The sequence below is a fragment of the Grampus griseus genome, assembly GCF_964374135.1.
Source record: "Grampus griseus genome assembly, chromosome: 11".
NCBI lineage: Eukaryota > Metazoa > Chordata > Mammalia > Artiodactyla > Delphinidae > Grampus > Grampus griseus.
Genome location: NC_139005.1, coordinates 18568842 through 18586943, shown reverse-complemented (window position 1 = coordinate 18586943; position 18102 = coordinate 18568842). Strand labels below are relative to the sequence as shown.

General features: G+C 35.5%; 1 protein-coding gene across 1 annotated transcript in view; it reads left to right on the top strand.

Annotated features, from left to right (window-relative positions):
* SOX5 (SRY-box transcription factor 5) overlaps nt 1–18102 on the top strand; it is a 395723-nt gene that overhangs the window by 310266 nt on the left and 67355 nt on the right. Inside the window, exon 10 of the mRNA XM_082665854.1 lies at nt 14799–14945. Within this exon, the coding sequence (XP_082521980.1) occupies nt 14799–14945 (147 nt within the window). The remainder of the gene's footprint in view (nt 1–14798; nt 14946–18102) is intronic.

The window sequence follows — 18102 nt, the reverse complement described above, 5'->3', positions numbered from 1 at the left end:
AAAAATATATGTTGCCTATACTAAACTATTTTCACTTTAAATCAGATTGACTTTATCTTCATTTTTTAAATCATCCTTTTAATTTTTAAGCTGGCTGAGATTTGAGGCTGGTGTCCACATATTGATTTCAACCAAACGTCGAAGTGTAGGATCAGAAGAAGAATAAAAGATGGTCCAGATAAAAAAGAGAAATGTTAGATTTTTTTAAAAAAGCTAATTTGTCACTTCATTCATTGAATATGAACTGAATAGACTTCTAACCCTTAAAATACTTTTTTTTCCTCTTTTTATTGCCTGGAATCTTAAGAGCTTTATCATTTGCAGTCATAAAATGAAAATATACACCAAACCCTCAAAGGGCAAGTATGAAATTAAATTATATTTGGGCAGCTGTAACCTTTTAAAACGATCAGATTCCAGTTAATGTATTTCTTCCTGTTCCAAGTGCTGCCATGGTGTTTGATGGTAGGAAGCAGTCCAAAGGGCATTGGGAGATAATAAATTCACTGTAAATTTCACCCCAAGGCATGTCTCGATACACCAAGGCCTCCATTTAGCAAGGCTGACCTAAAACTCTTGTCACATCCAAAGGTCATTTAGGTTGGGGTTGGTGTGTCCCATCTATCTTTCCTTGATGTAAAGAGTGACAGTTGAAACAGGACTGAGCTCATAAACAGTCATCTGGATATGAAAAAGAAGCTAGCTTTGGAATAGGTGGGGAAAGTGAAGAGAGAACTATCTTTTACAGTAGGACTGGCAAATACTGTGCTTTTTGCAAAGTCAGTGAAGTGTCGACACGATCTCGTAGCTGCTGTTTCAGAGCAGCCATTAATTTGGAAGGGGCATTACTGGATTTGGTTGATTTAGAATCAGGTGCTGTTTCTCCTTGCTTTATATTTGTTTGCCAAAGCCTAGGGTGATTTTTAGTCAGTATTTTTTAGAAGAATGTAATATTTCCAATCTCCTTTTACTTTAAAATAATATTCCTTCCCCCATTTAAATCTTTTCTCTTCAGTTAATTTACAAGATGAACCAACACATGTGAACAAATTAGGAGAAAAATTGTTTTAAAGAAATGAAGCTTAATGTGGTACTGGCATATAGCAATTTTTCTATTGCCCACTTAATCATATACTTTTTTTTGTGGTAAAATATAGAGAACAGTAAAATGAATCATTTTAACCATTTTTAAGTATACAATTCCGTAACATTAAATTCCTTCACAGTGTTGTATACCCACCAACAATATTTATTTCCAGAACTTTTTAATCATCCCATGGAAACTCTGTACCCATTAAATAATAACTCCCCATTCCCCATTCCCCCCCGCCTTGCCTCAGCCCCTGGTAACTTCTATTCCACTTTCTGTCTCTATGAATTTGCCTACTCTGTGTGCCTCATATAAGTGAAGCATACAATATCCATCCTTTTGTGTCTGGCTGATCTCACTTAGTATAATGTTTTCAAGGCTCATCAGTGTTGTAGCGTGTATCTCTCAATCATTACTTTTAAGAATGACTTCAGTTCTTTCAAAGACAATATTTTAAAATGTTAAGAATCAGGGATATATAAATTACCAATTATAATAATCATAAGTAATATATAGTGTCATATGGAGAAATATTAGGTAACTACTGGACAGATATAACAGAAGATTTAAGTCTTATAATTTTTCTTGGGGAAAAACATTAAAATTCTTTTCATTAAGGCAGAGATCTCTGTTCATTGATGTGTCCTAAGTGTCTAGAATAGTGCTTGGGGCATAATAGGTGCCCAAATAAATAAATATTGAATGAATCAATCAATTTAAGTCAGGAAAACAGGAGTTACAACTGATTATTTCTGTGAACTACTTTGATGATATATGAGAAATATGTCCTGCACAATTGAAAAGGAAGGCTTTTGTGATCAGAGGAGCTAATGAAATTCGAAATACACTCTAAATGCCAGGTGTATTTTTGTTATTTTAATTGATTTAAGAGTAATATGTGATTTGGGTAGTGCAAATAGTAGCCAATTTTAAATATGTTTTTCTTATATTTTTTTAAATGGTCTAGAAAAATCAAGGAATTGAAGCAAAATACAGTTTTTAAAATATAATTAAATTCTTAGTATAAATTATATGGAAAAGAGCAAATATTTAAATAAGGATGAGACTCAAAATGTTGAAAATTTTATATCCAGATTTATTCTATAATTGATTTTGAATCAATTTTAAATCATGTAAAAAAAAATGATTAGGTCAACATCATTCTAGGTAAAAGTGGGTTATAGGTGAACCAAATCCTTCCAATCGGTTCTTCATATTATTGTATATCGAGACTAACCTTGTGGAAATGCAAATCTTGTTACATCATTCCTCTTTTTGAACTGTTCTAGCTTCCCATCTACCTTTCCAAACACCTCTCACAGTACACTGGTGCCTCACTGACCTTCTTCCAAGGCCCTGTATTTGTCTTGTTCTCTTCTACCACAAGGTTCGTCTGCCAACACTCCTTCCTGCTCCATGTATGTAGTTACGTCATCTCATCCTTCTGATTTCTAACCATATTTATAGGGAAGCCTTTCCTGGTCTGTCTGACCATATTATAGCTCTCTCTTAAATGTTTTCCCAGAGCCATGAGTTGAGAAGAAAACCAAACTGAGACAATATTTACTGGCAGTGGCCAAGTGGAAGGAGGAGGATGAAAATGCTAGGAAAAGTGTTCTCGGGTACTTCTCAATTCCTTCCTGCCCTCCATCTGCAGTAATGTAGTTACTATCAGAAGAGCCCAGTCTCTGTCAGAAGTACTATTAAAATTGCCCTCCCCAGCCTTGTTCATCTCTTTGCTCCAAAGCCCCAGATGCTACTACTATATCAGAATGACCGGAAAAGAGCTTCATAAGGCATAGAGGTTAAGAGTTATAAACTCTATTAAAAGACTTGGATTTTAACCTCAGCTTACCTGTGTGACTTCGGACAAATGACATTTTCTTTCTCTGTGCTTTAGTGTCCTCCTCCACAAAATAATAATGTATTTCCTAAGGTTGTTGAGAAGGTTCAGAGAGATATGGCCTGGGCCTGGCACACAGTAAGCTTCCTGTAAACTCTAGCTACTATGATTATTTTTGCTGCTGCCGTTATCGTTCTGTATGCAATTTCTCTTGAAATTGAGATTAATTCATCTTAATGTTATGTACTCAAATAACCAACACTACTTAATATGCAATATTTCCTTAATCTTAATGGTTTACAATGAAAGAAATGAAGGAAAACATAAGGGGGAAATCCATAGGAAGAAGTCTTTTTAAATTTAACCCATCACATGTGCTGTCTATTAGTACTAGCAGTACAACTAAAGAAAAAAAAAATCTTTAATGGTTGTGCGCTTTTTTCAGGGAAAGTAGAGTTCTGTCGCTAGAGATTAAAGAAGTTTTTTACTCTTGAAGCCTTTAACCCCGGGTCTTGGAAACTATCTTTGACTCAGAGCTTAGGAAAAACCTTATTACCAGTGGCCAGCAGGTAGGGGAATCCCAGTGGGGTAGAGGGAGATAAATTCATCATGGAAAGTTGAAGTTTGGAAAGCACCTTCACACTGTAACATTGCTACGCATATGGTAAGTTTATGTGGTACGTAATAGAAAAGAGAATTTTAAGGGATACTCAGACTCCTAACACTACTAGTTACTTAACCTCGGGCAATTTATGAGCTTTCACCCTCCCCACTGAACACACAGAATTGTTATGGTGATCCCTGAAATAGCATAAAGACTAATAGCAAAGTGGGTGGTGCATCATAGTCACTGAGGAAATCATAGATATTGCACTTCCTCTCCCAAATACGCCAAGTATTTTTAAGCATTCAGCAAGTATGCATTCTGGAAGTGAGTCTGTTTTTTATAATATACAAAATAACATATATAGTCTGATTTAATGTGAACTAACACTCATTTACTTTTTGTTTTGAGTTAAAATTCTCAGTGTTTTTAATGTTTTGATTACTGTTATACACCCTCCCCCCCCAACCTATGGAGATAACACGAACAATGATTTCACACTTATGAACTTAGCCAAAGATAAGTGTTTGCTTTAAAATTCTTTCTGATAATACTCAGCTTTTCTATATTTAATAATGAATTCTTGGTAGCAAAAGATTTTTTTCCCCCAGTGAACAAGCATTTCTGTGCTTATTGTTACTTTGAAAGGAATTTCAGCAGTGTTTTATTCCCAGAAGTTAAACTAATTAAAGATAGGAGTAGAGTCACTGATCTAGAAAAGATTTGAAGAGCATTCCAGCCAGTGTCCTCCTTACCTTGCCAAATGGAGGTGTACTTACTGGTTGGTGACCTCAGGAATAGCTGCGGAGTATTCATCCTCCCACAGTAATGAACAGCAAGTCTGGAGTGGCATAAAAAGGGTCAATCGAATAGGTCATACATCATATGGGGAGGCAGATGTTGGAACATATTGTAATGGATTACTGTGCAGTATATGAAGATGGCTTGTGGAGTAGAAAAAACGAGGAAGGAGTGAGAAAGAGAGAGAGAGAAACTCTCAGTTGGTGTTTTCTTGTATGACTCTCGCAAATATATCTGGTCCTTTAAGGAACTGCTTCAATTATAAAAGTCAAAATGTTTTTCTAGCTATTCAAGGTTTATTGGTGTGTAAAAAAATGAAGAAAGCCCTTTAAAATCTATTTCATTTGAAGTGTTTCTTATTTATATGCTTCAGTATCTGCAGAGTGACAGAGACAGCATGAGAGCATCATACCTGTGAAAAAGGTCTTCAGGTTTAAATAAGTTCAAATGTATTCTTTAATTTTTAGCAGGATGCCGTGTTCACACCCTCTCAACACTACATCCCTCTCTGATAGCTCCGTATTCCAAGTATCACACTCAGTGGATCTGAATTTGGAATAAAATAATAAAGATTGTCTATGTATTATTAATATTTGGTGATGGCAACTTTACATAGATAATATCACTTTTGTATATGTATTTACTATAGCTTTTTAATAGTAAAACCACACCATAGCCAGACATAATATTTTACTTTTGTATTATAACTTTGCCAAGACATATCACCCAGGAGTGATGTATTTAAGGAGATGTGGGTCATAATAGCAGTAGTTTCTGCCTTGGAGGCCCTAGCAGGCAGCCCCATATTTCCTCAGGCAGGTCCTACAAGTGGCTCACCAGTTTTCTCTAAAGGCAAAACATTCCTTTCTGAAGTGGATGACAATTGTTTTCCCCTTTTGGCTTGTCTTCCTGCAATCCTGAACTCATCTCTGTGTGTCCGCTGACCATCCAGCCTTTCGGAGACTTTATCCACTCAAGTCATTCCCTTGCTTAACCTGCTATTGAAACTCTTACATTCCAACAGCTCCGGATGGTTCTTTTTTTAAATTATGCACCATCGATATACCATTAGTTATCCTTCATTTCCACAAATCTGTACTAGGTCTGAATTTACTTACTCTTTCAGTTTGATATGTTTCTTTCCTTTCCTCAAGTTGCCTTAGGAATTGTGTCCAAATATACAAGATCCTGGATCTTCCACATTGCATGTACTTACTTGAACTTGTTTCTCCAAGTGACTCCAGTCCCTGCTATACCCAGACTATCATTCCCTTTGCTCCCTTGAGAATAGCTCTTCAATTGCAATGCCGGATGGGAGATGAACTGCAAATGCCTCCCAAATTCCTCCGGCACCTGTGATTCTCCCAGTCACTTTCTCCCATGGTCTCCGGGAGATCTGGGGAAGCAACAGGAGAAATGCTTCACTCCCTCCAGCCTCCACCCCACTTACATACCACCAAGGAGTGTAGAAGAGAGCTCTAACCATCTACTCCCTTCCCCAAGCCTTTCACCCTCAACACAGACTTGACAAAGGGTCTCAGTCTTTAGAGCTGTCTGTCAACTCTGTCTAGTCTCCGTTTCTTCCAGCAGTCCCCTTAGTGGTTAAAAAAAGTCATCAGCTTTCAGAGCTCACTTTGATATGCTAGTGTTCTTTGATGGGTACAAAGAGTGCAGGGTCCTTTACAATCGGTATTGTACTTCTCTACTAGGATTTTTGAAAATTAAAAAATTTTTAAATTATTGTGTAAGTATATAAAAATTATATAAGAGGAAAATATGTTTATTTCTGGTACTTATTATTGTCATTATATTGTTTATCATTATGGACCTTTTGATAATAGCTATACACTGCTATTAAACTGGACCCTCACAGTCTCTCTGATAGGTTTTACTCTTTAAAATTGAATTCAGATGTCCAGAACTCTTACAACTCAACAATAAAATAACCCGATTTCTTAGAAGAGCAAAAGATCGGAATAGACATTTTACCAAAGAAGACATAGAAGTGGCTAGTAAGCACGTGAAAAGATGCTCAATGTCATCAGTCATTAGGGAAATGCAAATTAAAACCACAATGAGATACCACTTCACTTCTACTAGAATAGTTATGATCGAAAGACAGACAATACCAAGTATTGATGATAATACACTGCTAGTGGGAATGCAGAAAGGTTCTTTAGAAAGTTTGGCAGTACCTTGAGAAAGTAAACATTAACTTACCATAAGACCTAGCAAAATCCAATCCTAGGAATTGGGTAGTCAAGAGAAATGAAAACACACAAAGACTTGTGCTGGAACACTCATAGCAGGACTATTCATAATAGCCTAAAATTGGAAACAAACAAAATGTCCATCAACTGGATAAATGGATAAACAAATATGGTGTATCAATACAAATGAGTACCATTCAGCAATATAATGGAACAGACTACTTATACGTGCTACAACATGGAGGAACCTCAAAAACATGCTAAACGGAAGAAGCCAGACCTCTTTTTCTTCAGTCTCCTCCAGCCCTGCCCCAGTAGTGTTGACTGCAAAAGAAGATAGCCTCACATCTAACCCAGGGGAAGTAGAAGGAGTGTGTACTTTTATTTTAAAAAGGGAAGAGGAAAGTTTCTCTTAAAAGTTCCCTCTATGGTGTATAGGAAAACCTTAAATACTCCAATATATTTTGTTGGTGGATTTAAAAGTTAACTTTATGACGTTGCATGTTATGTTCACTTACCTGGAATATCTTTCCATTCTAACTTTCTCTTACAACTTCCTTGAAGACGCCTATCTAGCAGGGCTGCAGCTGGGCCCCACCTTAGCAACGCTTTAGAAGATAGTCACAGCCAAGAAAGGTATCCCATCTAGGGCAAAACCATTCATCTTCTCTTGAATGGAGCTGGGGGTAAGAACAGGAGCACAGGCTGTGGGTCTAGTCTTAAAACACCAAGGAGAACAGGAATCGAAATTCACATCTGCCCTCCACATCATTTTTGTGTGTGTAGGCGAAAATACGCATAACATAGAATTTGCCATCTTAACCATTTTTAAATGTACAGTTCATTGGCATTGAGTGCATTCACATTGTTGTGCAAACATCATCAGCATCCACCTCCAGAACTTTTTCATCTCCCCAAATTGAAATTCTGTACCTATTAAGCAGTTACATCCCTTCCCGTCTCCCCACCCGACCCCCAGCTCCTGGGAACCACCGCTCTTTATGTCTCTATAAAAACGACTACTCTAGGGGGCTTCCCTGGTGGCGCAGTGGTTGAGAGTCCGCCTGCCAATGCAGGGGACACGGGTTCGTGCCCCGGTCCGGGAAGATCCCACGTGCCGCGGAGCGGCTGGGCCCGTGAGCCATGGCCACTGAGCCTGTGCGTCCAGAGCCTGTGCTCCGCAACGGGGGAGGCCACATCAGTGAGAGGCCCGCATACTGCAAAAAAAAAAAAAAAAAAAAAACGACTACTCTAGATGCATCATATAAGAGGGATCATACAATATTCGGTCTTTTATCATTGGCTTATTTCACTTAGCATAGTGTCTTCAAGGTTCATCCATGTATTAGCATTTGTCAGAATTCCCTTACTTTTTAAGGCTGAATAATATTCCACTGTATGTATATGACACACTTTGCTTATCCATGCCCCCCTTGATGGACACTTGGATCTCTTCCACCTTTTGGCTATTGTGACTAATGCCGCTGTGAACATGGGTGTACAAATATCTGTTCCAGGCCCTGCTTTCAATTATTTGGAATATATACCCAGAAGAGGGATTGTTGGATCATTTGGTAATTCTGTTTCATTTTTTGAGGAATTGCCATAGTGTTTTCCAAAAGTAGTTACACCATTTTATACTCCCAGCAGAAAATCTCAGAGGTTCCAGTTTCTCTACATCCTCACTAATATTTGTTATGTTCAGGTTTTTTTGATAATAGCTGTCCTAACGGATTGTGAAGTGGTATGTTATTTTGGTATTCATTTGCACCCAGCTATTTTGAAGGTGTGTTTGTCCAGATGGGAAAATGAACCATATTTTATTAAACACATCATTAGCTAGATTTGTAAATTGTAAATTTATATATATTTGGCATATGAGTTTCTATTTGCACTTTTGCCCTGGAATCCAACAAATTTAAGGCCTGTTGTGTTTTTCATGCAATATGCTCGAATAACCTCAAAAAGAAGAGCTGACAGTATTAGAGCAAGAAGTCCATGTTTTAACTCAAGTTGCTCTGATAATTTTCTGTGAAGAAACATTATGAAAAATAATGTGCAAAGCAAATTTATTCACATTGAAACATGCTGATATGTTTTGAAAGATTTTCTTCAGTACATTAGTTTCTCTTTAAACTCCACATTTAAGTTACATTAAGAAGCTGAAATTAAGCCATAAAGATAACACTTATGGAGCCTTGAAATTGCTTTCTGAATTTTTTCCTCACAAATGTTATTCCTTGTCCCCGCCCTTAAAAAAACAAACATGCTTTTCATATACATCGTATCTAACATAAATCTCTCAGGTTAGATTTAAACTTTAGAAGTACACATTTATCAACTTTTAAAATCGTAATAAGCCACAACACACACATTTTAAAATCTCTAATCAAAACAGTTAACACATTGTAGACATATTAACTTTTATTGCCAGATTTCAGTTACTACACTTAAAAAAAAATCACTTCCCATTTCTGTACATATATTTGAACTTCAAGATGCTATTAACAAGGGAGTTTTTAGCTCTGTAACGTTCTTTTTGAAGATTTAGGTCTATATGTGTTTGCTTAGGTGAGAGTTTAGAAGTGACTGCTACTTATTTCTGAGAGCTTTCTTGATCACCACGTGTGATAAAGGGCTTCAACTTTCAGCCCTGTACCTCTTTAAATTCTTGGGATAGTTAAAACAACCTCATTGGTCTCATTTAATTAAATGTTAAAATATGTAAAATTCATTTATAGTTATAGTACACCTCTTTTTTCTCTCTATGTATCAGTGTTTGACATGAAATTTCATTTGGAGAAAATGATCCTACTTATAAAATAATTTTAAACAATTAATTTAACAAAAACAGTATTAAGCGGTTGTGCAGTGTGTTAGCACTCTTCACTCAGATCATGGAATCTTTTTTTTTCCTTTTTCATTTTCACAACTGTTACTTCAACTCAAACTATCATTCAAATTACTGCTGCTAAATTTTGATAACCTCATAAATGATATTACTCTTGTCTTTATCTTAACTAAGACAATATATATGTTTTAGCTTAAGACATATATATTGCTCTCAAACATTCAGTGGCTTTCTCTTGCCTACATATTAAATTTAAACTCTTTTGCTTATATTTCATGATTTTCTGTAAGTTGAACATAGCCTGCACCCAGTACTGTTTTGTTCTTCCCAAGGTTTGGGCTCAATTAGGTCACTGTCCTGTCTACCACCTACTCTCTCACCTACTATTCCACACCATCCTCTCTATTCCCTTTGCAACAGCCAGGTCGTTCCTGCTCCTGTGCCTGCTTTAGATTGTGCTCCCTCCCTAGAATGCCACCTCTTTTATTATGCTCAGCTTAGCTACACCTCTATAATGAAAGCATATCAGAATGCACTGATTCATGTCCTTTTTTGTCATGCCTTTAACAGTGGCATATAGTTACATATAGTACACTTATATTCTCAATATTTTATGTGTACCAGTGTTGACTTAGGGAAGAAACTATGTTTATGCATTTTCTGTGTCCCCCACTGTACCTAGCACAGTCCAGAGTCGGTAGTAGGAGGTTAGCACGTAAATATTACCTAGTTCTTACTTGGTATAATTAATCCATTAATAATTATAACTGTTACTTATTGATGAAGTGAGTGTTTTATGCACAGTATGTGATGTATTTCTCACAGCAACCATGCAAGGTCAGTTTTATTTATCCCTGAATTTGCAGATTAAGGAATTGTGGTTCAGATTGGTCACCCAAGGTCACTAGCTCAGAGCTGGGGTTAGAATTGTGGTTTGCCTTCCTTTTAACTGTCCCTCTAAAAGTAGAAATGGTCCTTGAAGGAGCTTAAAATGCTGAAGAGACAAAGATGTAGTTTTACGGAACAGTTTGAGACAAAAGTGAGAGTTACTTATATGTATAGATAGATATATAGAAACATACTTATGAACACATTAGCACCAAGACCCTAAGTAACCAATGAATAGATTCCAACCTGATTGTATGTGATTGTCTCCATTAAAAAAGAAAAAAATCAGGCTTCCCTGGTGGCGCAGTGGTTGAGAGTCCGCCTGCCGACACAGGGGACGTGGGTTCGTGCCCCGGTCTGGGAGGATCCCACGTGCCGCGGAGCGGCTGGGCCCGTGGGCCATGGCCCCTGAGCCTGCACGTCCGGAGCCTGTGCTCCGCAGCGGGAGAGGCCACAACAGTGAGAGGCCCGTGTACCGAAAAAAAAAAAAAAAAAGAAAAAAAATTGTCTAAAGTAGGTGTAGGGATGGAGGAAGGGAAAGAGAATGAGAATGCAATATTTTAAGTAATATAAAGAATAGAAAACCTAATGCTCTGTGGGGTTGGGGAGTTTTGGAGATCAAACCAAACCCCTAACATATCCGTTTCAAGATAAGGGTCAGATTATTCTTCAAGGTAAAAAAGTGTTATTCTGTTAGTCTGGTTAACATCATGCCCTGAGTGTTCTCCTTAATCTTCAGCTTTTTACGTTTAGGATCTCTCAACTTCTTTCTGATGTTAAGAACAACTTGACTGTTTTTCATAAAAGTACATTTATCATAATACACCTTATATTTAACTCTGGGTTTTCTCTACTATCCTTTTTTTTTTTTTTTTTTTTTTTCCGGTACGCGGGCCTCTCACTGCTGTGGCCTCTCCCGTTGCGGAGCACAGGCTCCGGACATGCAGGCTTAGCAGCCATGGCTCACGGGCCCAGCCGCTCCGCGGCATGTGGGATCTTCCCGGACTGGGGCACGAACCCATGTCCCCTGCATCGGCAGATGGACTCTCAACCACTGCGCCACCAGGGTAGCCCCTCTCTACTATCCTTTAAAGTAAAATGTGAACCAGGTTTTTGTTTAAACATTTTTATTTATATATAATTGCAAGTGACTATAATTATATATGTACATAATATGTAAATGAGTTCTATAGTTCACAGGATGCTTGTTACTTCAGGTGGCTTTCCAGTCCCCACAAATTTCATGCCCCTTCCCGCTCACCAAGGTCAGCCAGTGATTCTGAGATTATAGACCTCCCTCAGTACAGATACCTACATGATTCTTGATTCTGCTTTAAGAACATTTAATAAATGAAATAAAATACTAATCATCTCTAGACTTTCTTGTTTTAATATCAGTCAACGCACATCTTAATGGATAGACAAATGGATTTAATTTTTTGAAAGGTTGAATTAAAATAAGTCTCAGCAGCATTTAGTTTCTAAGGTGCCTACCCTTGATATATAACCAGGTATGAAAACCACTGTCAGCTTCTTTAAATCTACTGAAAATTTGTTTTAACTTGTGAATGGCCAAATTAGGTCCCAGCAGTATTAAAATTTCTGCTTTATTTTACTTGTGCAGACCCAAAGTATGTTAGATTCTCTGAGACTTGAGGCCTTTTTATGCTTCTGTAATATAATGTAAATTTAAGGAACACATATATTTGACACAAATTAAAATGTATTGAAAATAGATCTTTCCTACTTCCAAACCTTGGCAAACTAGGAAGATCAGATATGTGTGGTGGGAAATGTAATGATCTGGAAATAGTGGAAAGTTAAACACAGTTGGGGAAAAGTAGGTCTATATATCAACTCTTTGCATAGAGAAAGCCAAATATGAGGAAGGGGATATGCGAGATTGGGGGGATTGAAGTGCTACTTAATGTTAGCCATACTGAATGAGGAATAAGATTATGACTTTTTCATCATTAATTACTTTAACTCTCTGTGTTTTGTAAAAATACCAGTTATTAGTATACCGTTCTAGTAAAAATATGTATTTAAATGGGCCCATGTATTTTCCAAATTTATCTTCTTCTCTACTCAAAGGAATTTTTTAGGATAATTTAACTGAGGTAAACCTTAATTTCATATTTAAAAGGTTAAAATAATGCATTTATTTGAATGAAGGAAGAACATGTATGAGTTTTTTTAATTCCAAGTATATACCATTTCCTACCTTTAAATTCATTAAAGTGTTTGGGAACATATTTATACTTGTATTTCTAATAGTAGTTCTAATACTTCTTTGGAAGTTGTGAATCTATAGTGATTTATGTTTAAACATTTAATTACCTTTTATGAGTGACTGGTCCATCTATTTAATTATCTAATTAATACAAATAGTCAATATTTTTTCAATATTTTGAAATAATTTTTTAATAATCAAATTCAAATTTTGAATAACTATTTTGTTCACATTTTTCCTTTTAGCTACAGAGGTTAAAATTTCCCATGTCATCTTTAGTAATTATGGAACAATTTTATATTTTGTGTATACTAAACCAGAAATATGTGTTGTTACCTTCTAGGAATAATAGGCACTGGAATCATTTTTAAAGACAAGGATATAATATACAGTACAGTGTGAAATTTACAATATGTCAAATAGTTATCCAGCCAGTATTTTAAAATACATATATTTTAAAATTCAGTACACTGGAAAAAGTTTTAATTTGCAAAGTGATATCCTGGGTTATTGGTTATTTTCTTAATGGCTTCATAAACAGTTCAGGATGATGATGGAAGAAATTACTTTGTGAATTGCAGAATTTAAGACACAGGTTTTTAACCCAAGTGTGGGAAATGCATCATTTCTGATACTTTGAAAATGGTACACTCCCACTCATCATATTTGACATCATATCCTTTTACTTTTTATGTAATCTGTTAAAGACTTATGAATCAAATCTTATTCTTTCTGATTGACTGGGGTAAGAAATAACATAATTCTAATGCATGCCAAAAAAATTTGGGGGGTGGGACAGTCATTACTGATAGTATAAATATACTTCTCTGGTGTTTCTTTTGTCTGGAATGTATCTTGCATTAGTTGACATAAAACAATAAGCTATAATTTTTAAAATAATTTTAATGTCCTGTTTTCATTTAGAACAAAGCATCTAGAAACTCTGAAAAATGTAAATGTATTTTCATGTATATAAATGCCAGTCTTCATTATTTCATTTATAGAGAGACCCAACTTATCAGAGTCTCTGGCTTATCCTGAGCAGGAATTTTCTCTGAAATTTCCCTTTCAGAGAAAAACCAAGATAATCCAGAGAACTATTTCACAGCACTTTTCCTTGAGAGCTTTTTTCTTTAACATCAGTCTTTTTATTATGGAAGTTCTAGCTTGCACAGTAAATGCTATCCATGAAATCTTAAGACAAAAGAGAAATAAGAAATTGGGTTGTATTTTAAATATATACATTAAATATATACACACATATATATGTATATATATGTGTGTATATCTATACATTTATTTATTAATATTTGTATATGTATAAATAATTGCTTCTTCAATCAGATTTTCACAAAATGCTAAATGGAGATGAAAGAGTATTAATCTAAACATTTGATATGACTATTTGAATCTAAAGCAACCTCCATGTTTTAAGATACTACATGATACGGCCATCATCATCAAGTAAAATTTTCCCTTGTTATTAAATTGATTTGTTGAAGAATTTTTATTGGTTATTTAATAAGAATTACTATGTGATGGTTTAGTCGAAGAGTGTGTGCTTTAGATAGTATTCCTTAAAACCCTAATCCTCAAGATTATCTCAAGTTTGTCTGTGTTTATATATCATGAAGTAAAGTGGCATTCTGGCAAGCATCCAGTTAACTTTTATCAACTGAGGTAGACTGACCCGATAATGTTCTTCAAATAGTCCCCTTCCATTCCCTCCCAGTGGCTTTTTTGTATTTCTACACAGCTAATAATCAGAAAAAAATGTTACAGGTACCCTTTTCAGCAAGTCAAAGAAAGGAAACATACAGGGCTTGAACCCATATGGATAGTAAGAAAATTACTTGGTGTATGAAGCTTCATTCTTTTGTAACACACCGTGTAAATTTTTAAATGTTTAAAATAAAGGTATTAACCATATAGTATGATATACTTTTCCTCCACTGATGTTGGCAAAGAGTAAATACGGATGACTGTTACTTGTTTTCAGTCCCTGTATATACTGAAACTAAAATTTCTTATGTGTCATATCTGTCATTTCTCCCCTGAGAAGTAAGTCATGACAGTTGAGGTGACAGTGTCTTTCTTTAAATATTCCAGGGCACAAACAAAAAGACCCAATTGGAAAAATACCACATCTTATTATAGGTATTTTCTGAGAGGTGCATTTATTTTATTACTCAGTCCTTATTTTTTCTCTCTCCCTCTCTCTCTCTCTCTCTCTCTCTCTCTTTCTCTCTCTCTCTCTCTCTCTCTCTCTCTTCTGTAGCAGTTATATGCTGCCCAGCTAGCTGCAATGCAGGTATCTCCAGGAGGAAAGCTCCCAGGCATACCCCAAGGCAACCTTGGTGCTGCTGTATCTCCTACCAGCATTCACACAGACAAGAGCACAAACAGCCCACCACCCAAAAGCAAGGTACCCTTTTGAAGAAACTACATGTTTTGACATTTAGAGTGTACTTTTCATTCAGTGATATTTATTGAATATCTATTATGTGCCAGCAACTGGGCTAAACTCTAGATCTCCAAGGAAATAATAGTCTAGTAGGATCAGTAAGGAAGGTGTCCCTATAAATTTGCATACCTACATTTAGTCACTCGTTTATTCAACAAACATGCATTTATAGTAGGAAATGTGAGTGACACAAATATTTGTAAGATAGGTGTGCTGTCATCAAGAATTTTACAGTCTTATAAAACAGATACCCATCCTCTACGATACAAAGTCTTAGAAGGAGTTGCAGATAAAGTGCATTGGAAGTTATTAGGACAAAGAGATTATTACCTTCAGTGAGAGATCTGGGAAAAGTTTCCCGAAGGGGCAACTGAAATAGACCTTAATATATGAGTATGATTAGTGAATACAGAAAATCTTTTATATAAATATCAATAACTATTATTACGAGGTATAGTATAGACATAATTTTCGACGTATTATTCAGCCAATGAGATGATTGTGTACAGATAGGAAGATAATACTAGTATTAAAAGTAAGACTGTTTAGAAATAGTTTTGTTTTTAGAGCTAAAGAAACATTTCCTGAGAGAATGTAGAAAAGAATCAGGAGAGTTTCAGGTAATTTGTTTCTTGGCTCAGAAGAAGAGAGAAGCAGAAAAATTAATTTGAATTTCTTTGTGATTTTTAAGATCTTACCTAGATGATAGTATATGAATATATTAAACCTTCTGTGGAAAAAGTAAAAAGAGTAACCATAAAATAATTTTTCCTGACGTTAATCAGGGAAATAATCACACATTTTCTAACAATTAGAAAATATTAAGTAGAAAACTGATAACAGTTAATTTACCCCCAAAATAATACTGTTTTGTCTTTTGCTGAATTACCTAGAAAATTGCTTCTGCTCTTCGTTTCATGAATTCATGTTGAAATATCTAAAGGATAATAGGCTAAGAGTAGTCACAACGGTTGAAAAAATACACAGAGAAAAAAATTAGAAAGTACTGCAAAAGAAAAAAACAATCCAAGAATTTTTTTACTCCTTCTGTAGTGCCCTGGCAGGTGTTTTTCACAGTCAGTGTATTAATCCAGAGTAGAAATTGGGAAAGAGAAGAGATGGATTGGGAAAGTGTCCTCCAGCCTCTATCTCCCCAAAACCTCCAAGTCTGTTTTTATATAGTAAGATATAAATACGTCTGGAATTGTAACTGAACCTGGACAAGGACCTTAGACCTCACCAGCAACATGTGCAAATGTATAGTGCAAAACATTGTACTTACTACTGTGATATTAGGAAACATGCATAAGCCACTTTTAAGAGCTCTTTCTGCTGTGTAATGGACCTTGCATGTTCTGTGCTTGATGTATACCTAAGGCCTGGTCTGCTTTTCTTCATGATCACAGCAGAACATATGTTTTTAAAACTTGGTAATAATTATAACATTTATTAAATATAATTTAATTTTAAAGCAGTGATGTTTTGGTGTCTCCATGGACCAGCAGTTTCAATGTATTACATGTACAGGCTAACACTGAGGAAAATAAATAGCTGTAGCAGCATAGTCATTGTCGCACACAAGTAACTCTGTGAGGTATCATTCTGGGTTTTTTCCCATGACTTATTAATGTGATTTCACATCATGTTTTATAATGACGCTTTACATTAGGACGTTTCATCTTATGATTTTATAATATATAGTTCACTTGTAAAGGACTAATGGGTTTTTCCTGGTTCCTAGAATTACTTTTTATCGTTAATATCTTCTCCCCAAATGACTTAACTCAAATAATCATGAAGCTTTTGATGTCAGCCTCATCCATTTATGCATCTGTTTATTTGTTCATGCATTCATTCATACATTCAAATGTTTATTGAGCACTTGCTACAATACATTCTTAGGTAACCATGGCAAATGTAAAAGTGACTGAAAGTTGGCCAAGATTAGGACACTGCTTTATGAGCTATATGGTTCCAGACATTCATAGAACTCCACGGACTGGATGCAGAGATTGATTATTTCAGTAATGTTAGAATTCTCCCATATTCTATGGTTTTAAACACCTCCATTTATTTAGTACTAGTAAAAAAGTGGATTGTGTTTCTATAAGCTATGATTATACTTAATTTTAAAAATATATTTATAGTTTATCGCTAAATTTCACTTTTGGAAAATTAGCCTTCATGAATTTTCTATCATATAAAGTTTAAGAAAACCATGGATGTTGTATTTTTTCCCACCTACAGTTATTATAAAATACATAAAAAGTTTAACCCAGAATAAAGTGCCCCTTTTTAAGAAACAGCCACGATTTAATAAAAATACGTCCTTTCTTTGCTCATTGTCTTCTAGCATACTGTCTGCCACCATTCTTATTGTCAGAAAAGGTGTCTTAAATGTGCTTGGTATTTTAGCTCAGCAGTAAAGTTTAGTGGGTTAAAAATAGCCAGACCAATAAATATTACTGTTGTCATTTTAATGAAGAACATAGCTAAAAAAATACAAGCAACAATAAATAAAGAGGTCCCATTTCAATACATGAATTTAGTTTCTTAGAGGCTGGAATTGACATTTATACATGGTATAATAAACATTTTGCCTTCACAAAGCCATTTTAGTTATATATAATTGTTATCATTTATTATTATATATATATATATTTTGAAACAATCAATTCTTAGTGTCCTGGGGACATTTTCTGTGTGTTTTATTGATGGATTTTCATGTCTGTCTTACTATACAATAGAATTATTTTATTTAGCTTTGTGTTATCTGCCTACCTACCTGGCATAAGCCAAACTGATGATTTATGTTGAAAGTACCTTTATTGTACTTTCAATAGAAGAATAGAATCATAAGCCACATCTAGGTGATGATGTAAGGAAAATGATCTTATTGACAGCTGTCAAAAATCAACCATTTTCTCTGGGTTTTCTTGCCTGCCCTTCTTCCTAGATTTGCCTTTGACTCACAACTCCAGAGAAGGACACAAACAAAACTTATTTGCAATTTGCAAAAATGGAAGGGGGGAATCAAAGGGAAGGGGCTCCAAAAGACTGTAAAATTGTACAGCATGAGTCCTCTGATGCATGCTGTTTTCAATCTGCTGTGTGCCAG